This window comes from Bos indicus x Bos taurus, chromosome 1, assembly GCF_003369695.1.
Source record: "Bos indicus x Bos taurus breed Angus x Brahman F1 hybrid chromosome 1, Bos_hybrid_MaternalHap_v2.0, whole genome shotgun sequence".
In the NCBI taxonomy this organism is placed as follows: Eukaryota; Metazoa; Chordata; class Mammalia; order Artiodactyla; family Bovidae; genus Bos; species Bos indicus x Bos taurus.
Window position 1 is genome coordinate 151,835,896 of NC_040076.1, and position 22,779 is coordinate 151,858,674.

Here is a 22,779-nt window from a genome sequence, read left to right on the forward strand (position 1 = left end):
GAGCATGTTACTGGCTGATGACTTTCATTTTTTTTCTAATTCATTTTATTCTGTTATTATATATAGGAACTTTACAAAGGAAACTCTGAATGTGGGTTTCTTTGATTTCTTCTAGAAGAAAATGGGATGTTTGAAAATGCTCAGCCTATTTTTTTCTTCTCTGATTCTGAGAAGAGTGTCTGAAAAAGATATGATGCAGGGAAATTCATTCCCTGCAAGGTAGGAGACCTGCTAGGGTTGGTAATTCTCACCTTGACTTGTAAAGGCCCTGAACGCCCAGACCACACTCCAGACCAATTCCATCAGGACTGCTGAGAAGGGAACTCAGGCAGCTGCGCTTTTCAAAGCTCTTGCAGTGATTCCGTGAGCCCCGAGGCTTCGTGCCGCCGGGCTTGGGAAATGGTCTTCACACAAACCCCTCCAGACTTCCTCTCAAGCCTCCATCCCCGCTCCATCCACCCCTCACCAGACACCTCCTCGCTCTCTCCTGATCCGGGTTCAGGAAGCCTTCCTGAGCTGTCCTGCTCACACTGAGGACAGTTCTGTGGTTCCCCATGCCCTATCTTATGTGTCTCTGTGATTCTGTTCCCCATGAGATCGCCAGGCCAGCAGTGTGTGTCTCCTGGAGGAGGGGACACTCACCTCCACAAGGGCAGGTGGATGCCTGTTTTCACTCACCAGGGCGTGGCACCCAGCAGGGGACACAGTGCATGTTTGATGTTTCGGATGAACGAACCCAGACAAACTAGCTCTTCGAAAAGACTAGAGGTCCCGCTCTAGTTGGCAGAAAAATGCTAGAGCCAGGGCCATCCAACAGGAAAAGATGGACACTGAAAACAGAAATAAGTAGATACCCCTCCTTCTGGGAAATTAAGCAGGGGCTTGGAGACGAGCCAGCTGTTGGTTTCAGGCTGGACAGCTGTGCCCAGGGCAGTCAGCAACTGGGGCACAGTCTGCAGATCCCATGAGGGTGCGGAGAACATGACCCCAGGGGAGAGGTCTGGGTCAGAACCCCACAGAGGCAGCTGCAGCGGCAGGAGGAGACCCCCGCGGGGCCACCCATACCCTGAGGCTTCCTGAGCCGGCGGACGGGTCGGAATGCTGTCAGCCTTCAGAGAAAGGAGGCTTGCCAGCATCTTACACCAAGTTATGGTCATTCGTCCTGACAAGAAATCAGACACAGTCTGGTAGGAATGCCAGTCTCATGTTCAGAGAGAGACTCCACCAGCTCAGGAACGTCCTGGGGCGTTTGCACCTGGGGCAACTGAGATGGGAGTGCCCTGTAACCAAGGATGGGAGAGCGTTATGGGGGCCACCTTCCAGCTGCCTGTGCGATCCCAACTTTTCCTCCAGAACTGTGGAGTCTGTCCCATTAATCCAGGGTGAGATTTGAATTCATGTCCACTTAATCCTAGGCTGTTCAAAAGACATACATCCAAGAATTACTGATGCGTGCAGGAAGCTGGCAATTCCCAGGTACCACGTTGATTCACTTATGCCCTGTCTGGGGGCAGGAAGGACTCCGCCAAATCCGTAATTTGTTTATTGCAAATTACATCTTCAAGGCCTTTTGCTGCTGTTCCCTCCTCCGCCCCCAGCCCCTCTTTCTTGGTTACCTTGGGTCGTGACAAGCTCCTGCCTCCTCCCGCTCCCCAGCACTGTCCTGCCCCCCCAGCACTGGGCACCAGCAACAGAGGTGGCCTCGAGACAGGTCAACAGGATGTGGCGGAGAGCCTGCTTCCTGCCCCCTCCCCCTGCTGCTTCCTCCCAGCTGTCTCAGGGCATCTGTTACATCTGCCCGATTCCTGCCAGGCTGCCCCGAAGGGCACAGCCGCCTGAACTCCCCAGCCTCAGCCTCTCGGAGCTTGTTCATCGAGCACCCTCTCCATCTCCTGGCAGCCAGAGGACCAGCTCTGCCTCTCTGCCTAAGGGGCCTCCCATCCCCACCGGCTGCTGCTGTGGTGGGAGCAAGTCCAGAGGGGAATCTGGGAGAAGGCAGAGGAGTCCCGGGCCATCCCATCACCTCCACCCTACTCTGTCCCTGCAGAGGCTGCATGGCTGCTCAGGAAGGTCTCGGGACCAGGAGTCACAGGTGGACTTCAGACCAGGAGTAGCCACCAGTTCGCCCAGTGACCTTGGGGGATCTCTGAGGCATGAAGTTCTCATCTACAGAGGGAGGGTGGGATCAGACCAGGGGAGGTTAACCCTGGGGCCCATAGAGCCCAAGAATATCCCAAGATGGATTTGGGACAAGGTATCTGGAGCTCGTAGGTAGACACATGTTTTTTTCCCCGAGAGTGGAACTTTACCAGGCTCTCAAAGGTAGTCTCAGAAATCAGTTTGGAGGCCTGTCCCAACTCCTGATGATGATCCAACTGGTCCCGAGCACAGGGAAGGTCTCTTCTAAACCCCTCCCTCTCCTGATGTCCCCACCCCCCACCCCCCCCAAAAGACACGTTTCCAAAGAGCAGGATTCTTGCCCCATTTTCTTCAGTCCTCTCACTCTGGGAGGTTCCACAGAGGGGACGTGACCCAAAGGAAGGCACAGGGAAGGGAATCAAACAGCCCGCCTGCATCCTGCTTGGCTGCTGTGCAATGATCCAGGGGGCCAGCCTGACAGCTAAAGGAGCCCAGGTGTGTGAGCACCGACAGGCGGGTGCAAATGGAGGTGCAAAGCTGACTCAGCCAGGACCCTGCCTCGAGGACCTGCCACCAGGAGGACGAGGAGACACACCTGCAGGAAGCAGTCACCAGCGAGGGGCCGGCGCAGTCGCAGCGGGGACTGCGGTCCGAGGGAAGGAGATGGCCCATCAGGGACCAGGGAGGGCGCAGAAGAGAGAGCTTGGAAGGAGGGGGAGGAGGTGGGGGGGTGGACCCGGGGGCTGACAGGAACGCTGTTTCAGGCCAGGTGCGCCCAGAGGGACTGTAGGAATATGCCCCCACTCAAGCAGGAGCGGGGTCCTCTGGAGGATGGTGTAGAGGAGTGGGCAGGGAACAGGGTGATGGCATAGAAGGCTGAAAGAGAAGATGCTGGAGAGCCAAGGAGAGAATACAGGGCTACACTGGCCCTGTGACAGGGAGGGGCTGCAGTCCACCAGAGGCTGACAAGACAATCCGGCCGGCTGCCAAGGGAGCGGCTGAGGGTCTCCAAGCCCTGCCCTTCCCACCCCACCCCAGGCTTGACGGGGGAGCCGGGATTCAAGTCGGATACACCGTGACACCACTGAGGTCTTTGTTTACGGGGGATGCCACCCAACCACAGGCCTCCTGGCTATTCCTCAGTTTTGTGAGCCCTTAAATACACCAGGACGAAGAGGTGGCAAGAATACACAGAAGAACTATACAAAAAAGATCTTCATGACCCAGATAACCAAAATGGTCTGATCGCTCACCTAGAGCCAGACATCCTGGAACGTGAGGTCAAGTGGGCCTTAGAAAGCATCACTACAAACAAAGCTAGTGGAGGTGATGGAATTTCAACTGAGCTATTTCAAATCCTAAAAGATGATGCTGTGAAAGTGCTGCACTCAGTATGCCAGCAAATTAGGAAAACTCAGCAGTGGCCACAGGACTGGAAAAGGTCAGTTTTCATTCCAATCCCAAAGGCAATGCCAAAGAATGTTCAAACTACCACACAATTGCACTCATCTCACACGCTAGTAAAGTAATGCTCAAAATTCTCCAAGCCGGGCTTCAACAGTACGTGAATCATGAACTTCCAGATGTTCAAGCTGGTTTTAGAAAAGGCAGAGCAACCAGAGATCAAATTGCCATGGAATCATGGAAAAAGCAAGAGACTTCCAGAAAAGTATCTACTTCTGCTTCATTGACTATGCCAAAGCTTTTGACTGTGTGGACCATAACAAACTGTGGAAAATTCTTAAAGAGATGGGAATACCAGACCACCTGACCTGCCTCTTGAGAAACCTGTATGCAGGTCAGGAAGCAACAGAACTGGACATGGAACAACAGACTGGTTCCAAATAGGAAAAGGAGTATGTCAAGGCTGTGTATTGTCACCCTGCTTATTTAACTTCTATGCAGAGTACATCATGAGAAACGCTGGGCTGGAAGAAGCACAAGCTGGAATCAAGATTGCCAGGAGAAATATCAATAACCAATTGATATTGATATATAAATATGAATAATCAATATCTGCAGATATGCAGATGACAGCAACCTTATGGCAGAAAGTGAAGAAGAACTAAAGAGCCTCTTGATGAAAGTGAAAGAGGAGAGTGAAAAGGTTGGCTTAAAGCTCAACATTCAGAAAACTAAGATCATGGCATCTGATCCCATTACTTCATGGCAAATAGATAGGGAAACAGTGTCAGACTTTATTTTTCTGGGCTCCAAAATCACTGCAGATGGTGACTGCAGCCATGAAATTAAAGACACTTGCTCCTTGGAAGGAAAGTTATGACCAACCTAGATAGCATATTAAAAAGCAGAGACATTACTTTGCCAACAGAGGTCCATCTAGTCAAAACTATGGTTTTTCCAGTGGTCATGTATGGATGTGAGAGTTGTACTATAAAGAAAGCTGAGTGCCAAAGAATTGATGCTTTTGAACTGTGGTGTTGGAGAAGACTCTTGAGAGTCCCTTGACTGCAAGGAGATCCAACCAGTCCATCCTAAAGGAAATCAACCCTAAATATTCATTGGAAGGACTGATGCTAAAGCTCAAACTCCAATAATTTGGCCACCTGATGCAAAGAACCGACTCACTGGAAAAGACCCTGATGCTGGGAAAGATTGAAGGTGGGAGAAGGGGACGACAGAGGATGAGATGGTTGGATGGCATCACTGACTCAATGGACATGAGTCTGAGTGAACTCCTGGAGTTGGTGATGGACAGGGAAGCCTGGCGTGCTGTGGTTCATGGGGTCGCAAAGAGCTGGACATGACTGAGTGACTGAACTGAACTGAACTGAACTGAAATACTCCAAGGGCCGAAAGCATCCCTTCCAAAGGCAAAACCCGGGCTTCAGACAGTGCTGTCAGTCTCTGGGGTTGGCAGCCCAGGGTCGTGGGCTCGAGGGAAGCGTCCTGCCTCAGAACCGAGGAGGGAGAGGACTGACGGGAAGAACTTTCATCCGGATCATCCAGTCATCTCAGGGAGACAGTCTGGGCAGGGACACGGGCCGAGCTACTGCTCGGCAAGATCTCCTAACAGACAGAAATGGGTTCGGCAGGATGTCGTAGTGACTGATGCTTGTCCTTCTGTTATTTTTTCCTTCCCAATTTCAAGGGGGCAGCAAGACTGTGCTTTCTTGCCCTTGCTGAGAAACAGGTCATATTAAAAGACGTTTGCCTTCTGTTCTCACAAGAGGGCAGCGCTGTATGAGGACCAAGAGGAGGGAGGGGCTGGAGGTCAGAAGAGGAGAGATCACCCCAGACGTGGGAGGACAGGGACCCCAAAGCCTGGAGATAAGGAGACTCCTAATCTCAGGAGGAATGGCTGTGGGGTGCTCCTGGGAAAGCTGACCTTTGAAGACCAGGATTCCCAGGTTTGGGGATGATCTGACACTGACGCCTGGTATGAAGATAGTGGTCACCCCTCTGACCACGTGGCCTCAGGCAACTGGTTTCAGGGGTGAATGGGGCCGGTCAAGGGCCGGAGGGACCTCCCATGATATCCTTTCACCCTAACCCCCAGGATCTCTGCCCCACTGTTCTGTGACAGTTGAAGAAGTGGAGGGAACCCCATTAACGTGCAAGATTGAATTTTCCCAGCATCCTAGCTGGTTGCCGTCTCAGGGCCACTCTTCATTTGGTTTCAAGAATCTAACAGAATGACATTTCTTGACCATCCCACGGTGTGGTTGTAAATATTTTCCCATAAACACAGTGGGGAAAAGCGTACTTTGGAATTTTTAAATACCTTCATTTTCTTAAGAAAAGAATTAGAATAAAAATGTTGGTTCCTTTTGGATAACTGAAAAAAATGGATCTTGCACAGTCAGCAAACAGTATTCCTCTACATAAACACAGCACCTAGAGATGCTATGTTAATACAGAGGATGTGCTGAGTTCAAACCAAATAAAAGGCTTAGCTCCTCAAATCAAAGTAAAACAAGGTAGCCGTGTCCCTATGGCCCTTCAAGGGGGACTTTCATGTCTTTGTATTAATTTCTCTCCATATTCAGTGCAAATCTGTAAGGACTCTGTCATAATGCCGTGTAAGGTAGAAACATTTGCAGTGTCATCTTTACTCCGAGTTGCTTGGAGCCATGAAATGTTTTTCTATAAAGAGGTGTTCACTGTTGGAGTGCTAGCTGGTTATTTTTCACTTTGCGTATAAATGACATCACCAATGTGATTTTTTTTCTTTTTCTCTCCTCTATTTGTTCTCCAAAATGCTAAATCAAAACCATAGTAGTGTTTATCACCCTTGTGTAAAACTCGAATTAGCCAAATGGTGGATAAATTAGAAGTGTATCGAATTGCTGCAGGCATTTCAAGTCTGGCCTCTGCTGGACTCCCTCTGGGAGGCTGGCTGGAGGGCGACACTGTGGACCAGGTGAAGCGGTGACGTTCTTACCTGCGGAGGGGGGACCTGGGGGGCCTGGGAGACCCGGACGGCCAGGTGGACCAGAAGGCCCGGGTTTGCCCGGGGGGCCTGTCACGCCGCTATCTCCTTTCTGCCCCTGATGGAGAAAAAGGCAGAGCCTGTTATAAGAGCAGGACATGGCAGACTTTCTTCGCCAGTCAGCTCTCCATTGGCAACCAGCTTGTACTTTGGAGCAAGTGCTGGAGGAGGAATGCACTTCCGGAGGTCACCAAGCTCATAAAAAGCTCAGGGCAAGCAACATTTGAGACAGTGCTGGATGCAAGTTTATAGGTACCCAATTTTTTTTATATTGAGGTATAGTTGATTCACAATATTGTGTTGGTTTCCGTGGTACATCATAGTGATTCAATGGGTTTTTTTAAAAAAGATTATATTCCATTATAGGCCATCATAGAATATTGCGTAGAGTTCCCTGTGCCACACTGTACATCCTTGTTGCTTATCTAGTTTACGTATAATAGTGTGGATGCGTTAATCTGCCCCTCTCCCATCCATCTCCCCCTGGTAACCTTAAATTTGCTTTCCACAGGCATCTCACATGGCATGTGACTGCAAATGGAAATGATCCGACCCCCTCTCTGGCAGCTGCTCCTTCCGCCACTCATCAGGCCATTTGTTTTAGCATGAAAGCTCTTCCCACCGTGTGGAGCACCCAAGGTGTGCTTTCAGGATAAAGACACAGCCCCTTCCTCAGCCTCCAGAGCCACGCATGGCTGGACTTGCCAGGCTCGTCCCAGCCTTTTGACGTTGTCGCTCTTCAAGAGCACACGCCTTTTATTTTGCTTCTCAAGACTCTTCTCTCTGCCCCAAACCGCTCTCCCCTCCCTTCTGCCTAGATAACTCCCTCCCATCCTTCCACTCCCAGCAAAAACACCACCGAGACAAAGCCTTCCCTGACCTCTCCTGGCCCAGTCAGTTCTCCCCAGCACAGGCCCTTTGCCTTCATGGCTTCACCCCCTGATCAGAGCTACAGTTGGTCTGTGGTCGTTTCATCCATGTCCCTCCAGGAGACAGAAGCTCCCCGCAGGCTGGAATCTGTCTTGCTCAGATCAAGCAGGGGGAGGAGGAGAAGCTGAATACACAGAGTGGACGTGGTTTATGGGCTCTAGGTCGGGAAATCTGGCTTGCCGTCTGGCCCACGAGACCCTGGGTAACTCAGGGCATTGCTCTGAGCCCGAGTTTTCTCGTCTGTGAAAGGTGGCCAGGCAATATACACCTGCAATAGGCTTGTCACGAGGCCAGCAAAGATCTCAGAGGTGAAAACGTGGTTTGCACAGAACCAAGGGCTCCATGCGTCAAGCTGATTATCACAGCAGCTGGCTTGGTTTCGTCTTTGCCCCATAGTCACAAAAGTCCTGACTCATAAAGAGATGTGTACCTGTATCTTTCCACATGAGATGCTCTCTTTGCTGTCTGCCCTTGGAGGGTTAAGAGCACACGTCTCCCCCGGGGCTGCCCTTAGGAAAGACCCCAGAAACCAAGACTGGCACACCTGCAGAGCTTCCCCCAAGCCATTGGCTGACTGTCCCCGCCTGGGCCCCGACCATGACGCTGGCTGCAGCCGGACAGCTTTGGACGGGCCGCCTTCACACAGGTGTGCCGGGGCTGCCTCGCCCACCTGCTGAAATGTAAATCTTCCCAAGTCTGGGGGCAGGCCGGCTGAGCACGCCTTTCAACCACCATGTGACGTGTGACCTGCCATCTTGCCCACGTGGCCCTGGGGCTCTCTCAGCAGTGTGCAAGGAGTTCTCAAATCCTTCGTGTGGGATGGCGAGGCCAGAGTTTGTCTCCAACTCCATCCTAAGGGAGGGAGTCTTAAGCCTTGCCTGAGCCTTAGCAATCTGCAAGGCCACTAAGACGGGTTCCCCTCGCAGATGACACAGGAAGTCACACCGTCTTAATATAGCCGCAGCGAAGGCTCATTTATCTAACAGCCACATCGGCTGGCTCCGAGCACAGGAAGTGACACAGCTCGAAGAAGCTGGAAACGCTCCTCGTCCTGGCCTCAGTGGTAACAGAATGTTCTGCTTATCGGTCATCTGCTTGCATCAGCCTCGCCTCTGTGAGCAGGACACACTGAGCAGTGCTTTCCAGGAAAACGCTCCTCGTTCTGTTGTTGCACAAAGTCTGGGGATTCCCATCCAGGAGGCCGCTGTGTCCCTGGGACGGAAGACGTGTATGATACGCTCGTGTGGTTTTCCTGGGCCTGCCCAAGGTCAGCTTGGAAGCAGGAGGCTGAGGGGAAGGTGCCGCATGGGCAGACTGGTCTCAGGTCTCCAGCTTCTGTCCCTGCTGGGGAGCTGGCTTGGCTGGGGGGTCCCGGGTGGTCATGCCGCTGCCCTGGCCCCTGGTTTCTGGGTGACTACATGCAAGGGAGTTGGGTTGGTGGGCTCTTCAGTCCTTCTGGATCTGAATTTCGTAATCCTGGAGCCGCTTCTGGATTTCTGATTCAGGGATCTGGGTTGTTTAACTTCCAGAGACTCAGCACCACAGCTCAACAAACACCCTGTGTATAAGACTCTATTAGGCAAATGATTCATGACAAAAAGAAACCATCACATCCATCCCCCAAGGCTGACCAGGCAGGCTGGGGTCGAAGCAGCACTCAGGTATCTATAAAGTCTTGAAGGAAGATGAGTCCATATTCCTAACTGAGCTCCCAGACGTGGTTCTGGTGTCGTCTTTAAGATGGCTCCAACACAATCATTCTCAACAGGGTCAAGAAATAGACTTCTTGGCTTCCGCCCTGACCAGGACCAGACAAACACTGTCCAAGGAAAGACGCAGATGACGGAAGCCAAGCGGCTTCTCGGATCCCAAGCATAGCACGTTCTGGATGGAACATGGCCATAGGGGAGAAAATGCTTTATTTTTAAAAAGGATTTTTCCCTTGTCTTTCTTTTTCTGAGCCTAGTTTTTAGGAAACTGTTATCTGTGGACTTGTGGCAAAGCCACAGCCATGCTACCCATGGTAAAGCTTTAGAAATTCAACTGGAGCCTTGTGACTTCAGGAGTCACCATGGCTGGGCTTCCCTGGTGGCTCAGTGGTACCCGGGGGGCACAAGTTTGATGTCTGGTCCAGGAAGATCCCCTATGCCGCCAGACAAGCAAGCCCATGTGCCACAGCTTCTGAGCCCATGCACCGAAACCACTGAAGCCTGCGCGTCTAAAGCTCTGCAACAGGAGAAACTGCTGCCACGAGAAGCCGGCACACACCTTAACAGACAGTGTCCCTGGCTCCCCACAGCTGGAGAGAGCCTGCACACAGCAACTAAGACCCAGCACAACCAAAACAAGGAAAAGTCATCGTGGAAGCTGATTCATCAGGTCGGAGTCTATGTCATTCCTAGGTCCCTTTGAAAAGACCAGATCTGGCTTCTTAGCGTTACTGTGGCTCTGAGTTCTGGCACACGTGAGACTCATGTGGAGCTTTAGAAGCAACAATCCACCCTGAAGCCTCAGCTGCGTATCAGAGCCTTTGGGAGGCAAGGGCTTGGTGGGGAGGAGGAGAGACACACATGGAGCACCACCTCTGCACCCGGGGGAGGGCATCCGCATTGAATCAGCCCCCAGGCGGTTCTGATGTAAGCTAGAGTCTGAGAACCGTGGATCTAGCCTAAGCAAAGAATGGGAACGTGCCCACACGTGTTCACTCCTCAGCATTATCTATAATCTGGTTAGGCTTCTCTTGTCCGAGCAGTCTTCTGGTCCCTCATTTACTAAAATCTGATGCAGAGATTTTAAAAGAAATGTTTTAAAATACTTAATGAATGAAGTAACAAGTGAAAATGCATATGTTGTGATTTTTAACTAAAAGTTAGGGTAAATAGAAATGTATATTGGTCATAAAAGGAACAAATGGCTAGAGATTCCGCAGGAAGGAAGACTACCAGCGTGGTAACAGAGTTATGCTGGGACGTTAGGTGCTTAGATGATCTCCTTCCTAGTTTTCTGAACTTTCCATTCTCCACGATGCTCATATATTACATGTATAGTGGGAAAGGAGGCAAAAAGCCAACAGAGTGGAACTGAAAGAGTAAGGGATACGCGTCTCATTCAAAGGGGTGAGGTTCTCTGAGGCCCTGGGGACGGCTCACCATCACATGGTTTTGACCCAAGAGCCTGCTGACCAGGGGAAGGAAGACTTTCCCTAAGCCCTGAATGGTGCCGATAAAGAGGGTCATTTACAAATGGGGGTCCTGAGGGAGGAGAAAACGCCCTGCTGTTGAGACCTAGAAGAGCCTTGAACAGCCCGGAAATATCTGGGCTGGTCCAGAAGTCCATCTGTGTCTGGGACACTGAGGCAAAAAGCAGATTTTTGTGGGGTCAGTGGTCTTGGTGGAGACAGACCTGTTCTTGTGAACTGAAGACCCACTCTTAGCTTCAGCATTGGACACAGCTAATTTTGAGCATTCTACCCATCCCCCTCAAACTCAGCTCACCTAGGAAGCCCAGGTGCTCTGCCCCCCAGCCCAGAGGATGCTGGAGACCAGACTGTGTGCCCAGAAGGTCCCTGACCCATTCTGCCCCCCACCCCCCACCCCAGATCCGGTTAGCCCTGGGATCCATACCTGCTTGCCTCGTTTCCCTGGTCTGCCTGTGGGCCCCCGGTGGCCGGCGAGCCCAGGCTCGCCCTTCGGCCCCATTTCTCCCTGGAAAGAAGAAAGAGAAGCAAGAGTGGGGTGGGGCTCGAGGCTCTGGCAGAGCTCCAGGTCTATCTGCCCCCTGCATGGGCCATCTCCTCCGTCACTCTATTCTAGGCAGGCTGCTTCAGGAGGTTGGGGGAGCTATAGGGTCGTGTGAGAGGGAAAGAGGTTCTTCACGCAAGAGGAGGGGAAGGAGCAGGTTACCCCGGGTGGGGTTATCATCTGAGAGACGCGGAGGCTGGGCAGCACACGGTTTGGTTCCCAAGTCCCCAGCCTGAGCGGCCAGGGTGGGAGGTACCTGCATTTGAGTCCCCTGTGTCTGTGCCTGGGACACCGTCGGGGGAAATGCTCTCTTTCTTAGTTGAAATTTTATGTTGTGTTTTTAGCATAAATTCAAATCTCTGGGGTTTTTGAATAATCGGACACAGTTTTGACAGCTGTCATCTTTGGGAAGCTTCTGCCGTGTTAGCTGCATCCCTCTGCTGTGTGTGCTTAGTCGCTCAGTTGTGTCCGACTCTTTGTGACCACATGGCCTATGGCCCACCAGGCTCCTCTCTACATGAGATTCTCCAGGCAGGAATACTGGAATGAGTAGCCCCTAACCCTAACCTTCACTCCCACTCCAATACTTTGGCCACCTGATGCTAAGAACTGACTCATTGAAAAAGACCCTGATGCTGGGAAAGACTGAAGGTGAGAGGAGAAGGGGATGACAGAGGATGAGATGGTTGGATGGCATCACCAACTCAATGGACACGGGTTTGGGTAAACTCTGGTAGTTGGTGATGGACAGGGAAGCCTGGTGTGCTGCAGTCCATGTGGTCACAGAGTCGGACACGACTGAGAGACTGAACTGAACTGAGCTACTGCCTTTTCCAACATACATTCCTATTCTTCAGCAAAAAACTGGTTGCCATTCCATCTTACTTCCATTTGATTCAGGGAGAAACACTTTGTGGGACAGATGTTCCAGACATGTGTTCAAATTCTTAATACAATTATTATAAATGGCATGGAAAGCAACATAAGCCATGCGTGTGTGCTAAGTCACGTCAGTCATGCCCAACTCTGTGTGACCCCATGGACTGTAGCCCGCCTGGCTCCTCTGTCCATGGTTCTCCAGGCAAGAATAGTGGAGTGGGTAGCTGTTCCTTTCTCCTGAATGTAAGCCATATTCCCAACTAAAAAGCAAATGCACCAACTGCAGAATTCGAGAGTTTAAGGTCAGCCTGTTGTAAAACTGGTCTCTGCATCTCAGGCTATCCCCTCCTTCCCTGTGTTCTTCCAGGATTCCAGGCCCACCTGTGGCTTCTTTGGCTCATGAACCCACAGGGCAGCCTTCTTACCCCCAGGAACCCCTGCACACCCCAGAAGGCATCACACAAACTAAGTTTCACACCAGCAGCCATGAAAATTTCTGCTAGGCAGCAGCCAGTGCCTGTGAAGAGCTTCCCTAACCACTTAGACAACAATAAACACCCAGACAACTTCTCCCAGGGACGCCAGAGGAGGTACAACACAATGGAAAATTCCAGGGAACACCAATTCACAGTGAGGATCAAGCATAGAGCTCTGAAATTACCTGCCAGTTCAGCCAGCGTAATGAATTTGTCAAGCTACCAACATCCTGCCTCACCGAGAACTGTCCTTAAACCTACGGTTTCTTTCCCATCCGTCATGCTCTTCAGCCTGCTTGGATAGGATGGATTCTCTGCGACTATGGAGATGTTTGCACAATTTTCCTTGGCTGTTTAGAGGAGGCTGAGAGATGCCATGCTTGTCTGGGAGAAAACAGTAGCATAAACAGCATAATTTTTTGGAAAAGATCGTCTGAGGGAAGTGTGGTCCTTCTCCTCACCAGTTGGAAGCAGCCAGTAATATCTTGATCTAATTTCTCTCTGAAGACCTAATTATGGTCATCACATTACCTCTGTCTTAAACAGGCTGCACGGGAGGGAGGGAGAACTCTCTATGGAAAGTCTAGCAAATGGAACAGAGCAGAGAAGCTGTCATATTTAATTTTACAGGAGTGTATTGCTCTCTGATACACAGAATGAAAACCTAGACTAAGTATTTTAAAATAAAATTGTTTTTCTCTGTTACATTCCCTTTCATTTGCTTATATAATTAATCTCTTTTCAACCCAACACTCCATGTAGGTAGCAGAAACAGAGCTTTTGACGGCTTTGGGCAGTGATAAATGATAATAATTTCAGATGACTGAAATTATTTAAATATAATCTACCAATGGGAGAAAGATATAACTTGTTCTTTCAAGCATGGAAAATAAAATTTTAAGGTGAACTTGGAAACAATTTAGAATTCTAAGAAAGCATCCCACTTGCCTGTTGGAAGAATATCATGCCCTGAGGCTTAGACAAAAATAAGTGTCCAATGTTAATGCCTTAACAACACGAGGACCCACCATTGCAATGGTGGTTGTCCTAAGTGGTCATTTAAGCACCCTTTCTCTATTGTCTGACATCCCCTCACCTTCACCCCTGAGCTCTTTTCCCCAGACCCTAACCTTAAATATAAGTTAAAAAAATCTGTCAGTCAGTTGCCATTTTCACAGTTTTTAGTATATCTGACACCACTCTGTTATTCAGTGAATACTTTTTAAGTCAACCAAATAAACTCCTTTTTATTAAGCCTCATCCTAGCAAGATATCCATGAAATCCTACTAAGTGCTTAAATAAATATTACATTTAACTGTCAAATAAAAAACGTTTTCGCTGTCTCCTGCTAAAACAACTCTGCGTTCCTCTGGCAGTGCCTTACCCTTCTGAAGGAGTGCGGAGCTGGGTGCCTCAGAAGTGGCCTTGAACCCTCATCAGGGCCGCTGGCCGCTGCAGCTCCGGTCTGAGTCCTGGGGCCCAAAGCTTTCTGCTTTTGAATTGTCTGATAGCCCCCTGACAGACAGGTGACACAGAGAAGCCATCTCTCTTCTCAGGTGGGGTGTCCCTTCCTCCTCTGAGTCGGAGGGAGGTCTCACCAATACGTTTGGCAACTTGCTCCCCTTTCAAACATGAACCTTCCACAAAGAAACCCACTTATCAGGCCTGATGGATGAAAGGCAGACCTCTTTTTGCTGTGCTTGGAGGATCTAACTTGTAACTGAAGGCTATTTTTACTGCTTCTGAGTACTTACTTTCTGCCCCAACATTCCAGGAAATCCTGGGAAACCCTGTGAAGAGAAAAACAAACATAATGACTGCTTCTGAAATAATGCTTGAAAAGGCTAAGGAAGAACTTGGTCAGCCATTTTCAAGATAAGGACTCAGCAGTCAGCCAGCCAACCAGTTAGTCATCCAGCTAGTCAGTCATTCAGTCAATCAGTCATTCAGCCAGCCAGCCAGCCAGTCAACCATTCAATCAATCAGACAGGAATTCATTCATTCAGCCAGTCAGCTAGCCAGTCATCCAGTCTGCCATTCCTTCAGTCTTTCAGCCAGTCTGCCATTCATTCACTCAGCCAGTCAGCCAGTCAAGTCAGTCAGCCAATCATTCAGTCAGTAAGCAGCCAGTCAGTCAGCCAGCCAGTCAGTCATTCAGTCAGTCAGCAGCCAGGCAGTCAGCCAGCAGCCAGGCAGGCAGTCAGTCATTCAGTCAGTTAGCTGCCAGTCAGCCATCCAGTCAGTCAACAGCCAGGCAGTCAGCCAGTCAGTCAATCATTCAGTCAGTAAGCAGCCAGGCAGTCAGTCATTCAGTCAGTCAGCAGCCAGCCAGTCAGTCAGTCAGCCCACAAGATGGGGATTGGTAGGGGATGTCCCTTCTGTGGTAGTTTGTCATTTCTATGAAATGCCCATTACCTTTTCTCCTTTGGGACCCAAGTCACCCCTTTCACCTCTGGATCCCTAAGGGGAAACCATAGGAGAGAGTCAATGAGTTGACTCCTAGGAGAAAAACTGGAGCATTTCTAACTGAAAACGCCATAGGTCAGCACCCTCACTTTTCTTAGAAGACTCGGTATGCCCAGGGAAGGCTTTCTTTATGAGATACCTCCTATTTGGATCCCCCAAACTGCTTACAGGAGAAGGCAATGGCACCTCACTCCAGGACTCTTGCCTGGAAAATCCCATGGACGGAGGAGCCCAGTAGGCTGCAGTCCATGGGGTCGCTAAGAGTCGGACACGAATGAGTGACTTCACTTTCACTTTTCACTTTCATGCATTGGAGACGGAAATGGCAACCCACTCCAGTGTTCTTGCCTGGAGAATCCCAGGGATGGGGAGCCTGGTGGGCTGTCGTCTATGGGGTTGCACAGAGTTGGACACGACTGAAGCGACTTAGCAGCAGCAGCAGCAGCAAACCGCTTACATCAATAAAGGACACTCCACAGAAAATTCTGGGACCTAGACTTTCTCCTATGTTCTAGGAAATTTGTCCTCAGGGTGTGGCTGGATTTTTTACTCCATTTCTGACAGACAACGAGGCTGTGTGGTAGAAGCGTGGCCTAAGTCACACATCTACCATCTTCGCCCAGCCCCCCCTGCCAGGTGTGTTCACGCAGCAGCTGGCACAACCTCTAGCCCTTACCTGCTCCACGTGAGGGGCTTCCACTTCCACTGGGAGAGCCTCCCTAACCCGCCTGTCCTGGCTCGGGGGCCCTCACTTCTGTCTCGCAGCCCACTGACAAAGGACAGGGTAACATCGAGAGGTGGCAGCTGCAGCCACTGACTAAAGAGACCCCTGGGCCCATGCTCTGTGCATCACTGACCCCAGACTCGGCTCCAGGGAGCCGTGAGAGACAAGCACGAACCTTTTCCCCTCTGGATCCAGGGTAGCCCTAAAAGAAAGCAAAAGGCACATTGACAGTCAGCCCTGTAGGACCTCCAGGTCTGGTGTAAGAGTGGAAGGAACCCCTGGAAGGGGTGGTGGGATATGTCTCCACACTGGGCTGAACGTTCTAGGGAGGGGGTCAGGGGAGGGTTGCAGCAGTGAGTGTAAAGATGTCCCTGAGAGTTGTGTTTACACCAGGCCTAAAAAGAGCATTGCTTTCCTTAACCCCCACCCCCAAAGGCCCATACAAAAGGCTTCCATCTGCTTTGTTGCCCAGAGGCTTGACCCTCATTTTCCAAGAGAACAGCAGGAATGGCCTCCCTCTGCCCCGTGTCCCAGGGCATACCTCCCCGAGGGCTAGTAAAGATAAGCACAGCCTGACACCGGCCTCTCCAACATCTGTGATAATCCCCAGCCCATGACAGCAGTCACCCAGTCCCCACTTTACAGACACCAGCTGCTCCAGAGCCTTAATCAGGAGACCTGGAACCATCTATCTGACCAACACACTGACCTTGGAGCCCATTGGTCCTCTTGACCCTGGCAAGCCCATCAGACCCAGGTCACCTTTTTCACCCTGTGGGAATCACAAGAAGGGGGGAAAAAAGACCTCCAGTGACATTTCCTAGAGAAGCTGAACCAGGAGAGGCATGGGCAAGATCAGGATGGAGCTGGGGACATCGAGGTTGGCCTGAGAACCTGAGGACCCCAAATGCTCCCTTGTTTACTCCCAGGGATCCAAGACTACAGACTCCAGGCTTCATTCTGGTATTTGTCATGAAATGTAGAGAGAAATTGTCCAAGGTAGAGCAGCTCTCCAAACCAAATGCTCACTCACGTGTTATAAATGAACTGACATTTGATCTTCTCCCAGAGAGGGTTGGGAAAGGGTGGGGAAGAGAGCATGCAGGCACTTGGGTACTCAAAGGACAAGGTTAATGTGCTCCAAAAAGCTACATCTGCCCTGCTGTTTGCATAGGGAGGGCCTTTCACATGTTTCCACATACTCTTACCCTAGGTTTGCGGCCAAGTAGAGTGACCTTTAACCTCTGAGTGGAAGCCGGGGACTAGGACTCATGGATGGGATCTGTTACCCTTCAGAATGGTTTACAGTTGGAACTTTCAGTACCTGCCTTGCTAAAAAACTTTAACCACCACTAAACAATAGAAATATAAGGTGAACCACATACTTAATTAAAAAATTTTTAGAAGTCACCTTAAAAGAAACGGATGAGATTAACTTTAAATTTAAACATTAAATTTACTCCAATTAATCTAATTATTAATCACTATTTAAGAATCCAATTATTTTAAACATGTCATCTATGTAAAAACTATCCATGAGAGTTTTACATTTGATTTTTCACAATAAATATTTGAAATCTGTTGTGTATTTAACATTTAAATCACAGCTCAATTCAGGTGCTAAATTTTCACCTAAAATGCTTGATCTGTATTAGATTTCATAAAATTTATAGTTAAAAAAGCAGATTTCAACTCAAGTTGCTCAAAAATACTTAAATGTTTTCAAATAACTGAATTGAGTAAAGATTCTTAAAATCAAACTTAAATTAATTAAAATTTCAGTTCCTCAGTTGCACTTCGCACATTTCAAGGGCTCAATAGTCACATGTGCCTGGTGGCTGCCATATTGAATGGTTCAGCATCATATACAGTGGATTTTTAAGAAAATATCCTTGGAACTTTTCCTAAGACGATTGGGAACAATTTTCTAGTCTCATAATAAATGCAGCCAATGCGTCAGAGCAGATAGTGACATTCCCCTACCCACCCCTGACTTCTGCAGCTCAGTTCTAAGTCATGGCCTCTGCCTGCAATAGTCTACAATGAAAGTGTGTAAAAAGACATGCGTGTGGGTATGTCAGCTTCTCCTCACCTGTTTGAGGAAGGGGATTTCCCCAGCATTTAGCAATCTGCCTGGGAATGCAGGGTTTCCGTGGTTCCAGCCCCCAACTACCTTGCCCTCATCCTCCACCCCCTGCCCAATTAGTATGACGGGCCAACTGCCTTCCAGACACGAGCTCCTTTGGGGTCATCTCCGGGAGCCAAAGAATTATGAACTAACTCTCAGGACAGAGCAGGACAGGGCTTGGGAAGGAGGCAGCAGGCCCTTGCTTCTCCTCCCACAGGAGCAGCTGTGGGACTGACCGCCGTCTCGTGGTCCAGGCAAGGGAGGAAGTGTTTGGGGCCCCCTGGGCGGTCCTTGGGCTCTCTCCTTTCTTCCTGTCTTGAGGAGGTTGAGTTTTGCCAGCTGTGCCAGGAGACAAGGAAGCCGCCACCTCCTCGCCTCGAGTTCTGATGCCCTGAGAGCCACCACACTTACCCTGGGGCCTTCAGGGCCGGGCCAGCCGACAGGCCCAGGCATGCCAGGAACTCCTGGGGGGCCGGGTCTGCCCTTCAAAGACAGAGAACAAAAGTTAGGACTATTGGGCTTGTTCCCCTCCCTCTGAAAACAGGTTTGTCTCTGTGGCCCGGTAGGGAGTATGGGCCCAAGCATGGCCCCAGGATGCTCATCCCCACCTCCAAAGACTCATGGCCTGGAAAGCTGGGCCTCTCAGATGGGAGTTAAAGCCCTTGGTATCACATGACATCAACACATGAGATTGTTCCATTTAAGAAATGGAAGGTGGTGGGAAGGGGCTCTAAACGTCTCGGTCCTTTGACCATTATCACCCACCCACACGTCCCCTGCATTCCAATATATTCTCTCCAAGGAGGCAACATAGAAGGGGAGGATGAGGTTTAGGGGAGCAGCAACAGAGGCTGGGCCTTTTCCCTTGAAGTCTTTCCCCTGCTCAGCATGCCCACCTCCCAGAGGATGCCTTCCTTGCCATAACAACTCACTCCTTCACATGTGGGTTTGCTGGGGGCTGCCCACCAATTGATGTACCACCTCTTCCTGAAGCCAACAGCCCAGCCCCCTTACATCAAGATGAAGCAGGACAAATTCTCTGTTGCCATTCCACTCCAGAGCTCCTCTGTGGCTCAGGCTGAAGCTGGATGTCACCTGGTACCACCCTCCTGCCCCCGTTGGGTTTCCTCCCCTGCCTGAGCTGGGTCTCCCCTCCCCTAGGCTCCTCTGGAGAGAGCTGCTTTAATCATTAATTCACCTGCACATGGCATGGACCACCTCTATCTCTGTGTCTAGCAAACCCAACAGAGGCCAAGGAGCTGTGGAAGAGTGAGCCCTGCAAGACAGTGTGGGGCAGGGAGGTGGGGTCTGCATTGACCTCTGCACCCACTGGCTAATTTCGGTTAGCCTAGCTGGGGATATGGAAGGCTCATCCCTGACCTGGAGATCACGGTGCTGGCGGGCACACTTGCTCCCACTCCTGCCTACTTCACCCACGGCAGACATCACTAAGCAATCACAGGCCTTGTTCTGAGCACAGAGAGGAGGCCAGAATCCTCCCAGCCCGGTGCTTCAGGCAACCACTAGGCCATGGCTGGAGTGGTCATCTGTGTCCTAAAGGGCTAGGACTTGGTCATACAAAGGTCTGTTTGAAGCTCTTATTGATAGTAAAAGTATTTGAATAAAATAACTGGGGAAATAGTAATTTATATTTAGAACCATGGGCATCTTTTCTTGGTCTTGAACCTTCTTCTGAATCCCCAAGACCGACAATTTCAGTGCCTGCACCCACTGACCGCAGTGGGTAATGGTTGGTCGACTCCTTCCTGATGCCAATGAGAGTCTTGATAACGTGTGTTTGGTTTATTCAGAGTCCCTGCAACCTTAGGTAACTCCCGTTTATTTCAGCTGGGCCCTGAGGCAAAGCCATTCGTTCTTGTCTGACACTTAATTCCAGTTTAATCAAATCGACAGTGAGAGTCATTTGGTGCCGCTGGCTGGGGCTCTGGAGGGTTTCTCTGATGGACGGCAGGATGAGGCTGGGGGGAGACCTGGCCAGGCTTGGCAGCTTCTGAAGTCCGAATGCCACCAGGAGCAGGCTGCAGACCCTGACTGAGAAGCGGGCAGAGGGAGGCAGTTGCTTCCGTCCTCATCAGGATAACTCCTGGGGATCAGGGCTGCGGGGGTGTGCAGCCGGTCCCCACCCCCGAGGGCACACACTCTCACATGCCCAGCACAGCTGCACGTGTAATTCTGACAGGGTAACGTGGACTGTACCTTCCTTCCTGGTCGACCAAGCTCCCCCTGTGGATGGAGAAGACAGGTAAGCAGAGACTGCTTTGGAGGAAAAGTTCTGGAACCTGAGGGCTTGGCAAGGTCTGATGAGCCAGCATGCCCACGTGGCGAGGTGCCCTGGAGGCTCACAGCATCCCCGCCATGTCACCGGGCCCCACTGAGACCAACGGGTGGGGTCCCACGCCCGCAGTCACCATGGAGCCCATCGTCACCCTCTAAGGCAGGATTAGTGCATGCTTCGAAATCTCAACCAGAAAATCCTCAGTGGCATCCCCAGAAACCAGGCCGGCATTACCCAGGGGAGGTGGGGGTGAAGACAGAGGTGCTTCATACCTTCTCTCCCTTTGGTCCAGTCTTGCCAGGAAGCCCGGGGGGGCCCTACACGATCAAGATAAGAAAAGAACAAAGCCCGCATCAGCCAGAGGCAGGATGGGTGCGGGGGGCCCTGGGTGCCCTGGCCCCTCAGTAGGCGGTTCTCGCCGCAGACTCAGGGGTCCCTGCACGGCAGGAAGGATCCTGCGCCCCATCCAGGCCAGGCCCATCCCTCTCCCTGGGACCCCTCTACTTGCTTTCTCTGGGCTGTTTTCAGCATCACTGTTACTACGGTGCTCACATACCTGCTTTCTGTGACTTTCCTTTTCTCTCTGGAATTCTCGGATGGCCCAAACATCCTGAGTGCTTGGCGAAGGCAACTCAAGAGACTTAAAAAGGGCTATTTGCTGAACACAAGATGCTTCGCCACCTCTCACCTCTTTTCCGCTGCTCTTACCAAGTTTCCCTGCGGCCCTGACCAGACAAAAGTCAGGCTTTGCCTGCAGGAGTAGCTAACATAGAAATTCCCATGGTGGATCTCTGGGTACCAGGAAGAGCAAAAGCCTTCTGTTTTAAGATGCTAAGAGTGTGGGCAGGTGAAGAGTGCATTTTTGTCCCACTGCCCGCCCAGGGAGAGGGGCTGAGTCCAGCTCGGGGAGCCCTGTGCCTTTCGCACTGAAGCTTGGCACACACACGGCAGGATGCAGCTGCCCTCGGTACACGTGCCTACGAAACCCTCAGTTGGCCAGCAATCTGCCAAGCTCCCCAGGACAGCAGAGCGGAAATCCACCAAAACCCCCAGGCCACTTCTTCATCCCCAAGATCTGAAGGAGAGCACGCCTTATGTGAAGCGTGTCTGAAATAGGATTTCTGTGAAGCTTGTTCAAACGACCCCCTCCAGCCAAGGGATTCTGATCCTCTCTGCACATCAGAAACCCCTGGGGGACCTTTTAAAATTCCCCAGGGACACAGGCATCCCACGGGATTCTAATGGGCAGAAAAGTTGGGGAACCACTGCTTTTGGTTTATTCTCCTTCTGTTTGCGGGGGGGAGGGAGAGTTTCAGTTCCATTCTTTCTTCTTTTCCAAGCCTCAGTAATTTTTCTGTTTTCTTCAAATGGGCTAGAACTATTTATCAGGCCATGATGCTGTCCCTAGCTCAGGGCTTCCCAAACTTTGACATGAGGGTGATTCCCTCTGGGCAGTCTGTTAAGATGCAGGTTCTGATGAGACGGGGTGGGGTGGGGGGAGGGGAGGCTGAGATTCTGTGCTTCCAGCAAGTTCCCAGGTGCTAGCAGTTGTGGGTCTGAGGCTCCCCCTCTGTGTGGATACAGGGTTGCCCTGTGTTTCTGGAGCACAGAGGTGGCTGTGGGATCCCCGGAGCCAGCCACACAGCCTCCCAGGGACCCACATAGGCTTCCACCAGGTCAGAGAGGCTCCTGTGGGGCTGGAGACCATGGCCTCAGGGCAGTGGGACCCCCTTCCTGTCCCGTGGATTCTCTGCAGGTGCAGACCACGGGAACTGAGAAGATGGAAATCCCCCTGGGAGCTGAGCCTTGGGCACCCACTTTGCATCTCTGCAGGCTTCCCAGAGCCTCTGTGGCAGTTCTGGCCAACTGTGGGTCCCAAGTCCTGCTTCCTTCAGTGCATTTAATAAACATTTACAGGGAAGCTCTACTTCCCAGCCAAGGGATTCCAAGCCTTTCTGCACATTACAAGCTCTTGGGGACCTTTTAAAATTCCCCAGAAACACGGGCCAGGACTACACCCCGGGTACTGGTGTGGGTGGGTGCCGGGAACCAGCGTGAGGAACTCCGCCCATGGCAAAGGTCATGAGGAAGGAGGCTCAGCATACGCAAAGGCGGGATTGAGCCTCAGGAGTCTCCCTGGAAATTCTCGAGCATCTACCCCCAAAACCAGAGTCTGCCTACTTTACTGCTTTGTGCTCTCACCTATACCTCTGACTTTACGGGGGGCTGTCCCCCACCACCTCTCTCTCTCTGAAAAAGAGTTAACTTACAGCTCCAGTTAATAAAGTTCCTGGGTGTGACAAGAGTGTTTTAGTTCACAAACTCCTTTGGAAGTTCTCTAGCCTGCCTGAACAGGTTCTTCCGGCCACATGTGATTGTTCACAGCCTCCCAACCATGAGAGGCACGAGATGTTCTAAACTTTCTAAATACAGATTCCTTTGAGCAGTTAGAAGATTATTAGTATAGTATAATGGATTGATTAGAAATTATATTGGTGAAGGGTTTTCATTTATTGGGCCAATGTTTGCTGCTAAGTTTCCATATCC

The 22,779-nt window shown here is 50.9% G+C and overlaps 1 protein-coding gene across 4 annotated transcripts in view; it reads right to left on the reverse strand.

The window, feature by feature from the left end:
* COLQ (collagen like tail subunit of asymmetric acetylcholinesterase) overlaps positions 1-22,779 on the reverse strand; it is a 65,794-nt gene that overhangs the window by 8,221 nt on the left and 34,794 nt on the right. For all 4 annotated transcript variants that reach the window (XM_027549292.1, XM_027549281.1, XM_027549270.1 and 1 more), the window contains exons 4-12: positions 20,505-20,549; positions 20,154-20,180; positions 18,348-18,419; positions 16,518-16,580; positions 15,984-16,010; positions 15,034-15,078; positions 14,373-14,408; positions 11,146-11,226; positions 6,545-6,650 (exon numbers count right to left, since the gene is read on the reverse strand). In XM_027549292.1, coding sequence (XP_027405093.1) covers positions 6,545-6,650; positions 11,146-11,226; positions 14,373-14,408; positions 15,034-15,078; positions 15,984-16,010; positions 16,518-16,580; positions 18,348-18,419; positions 20,154-20,180; positions 20,505-20,549 — 502 coding nt within the window. The remainder of the gene's footprint in view (positions 1-6,544; positions 6,651-11,145; positions 11,227-14,372; positions 14,409-15,033; positions 15,079-15,983; positions 16,011-16,517; positions 16,581-18,347; positions 18,420-20,153; positions 20,181-20,504; positions 20,550-22,779) is intronic.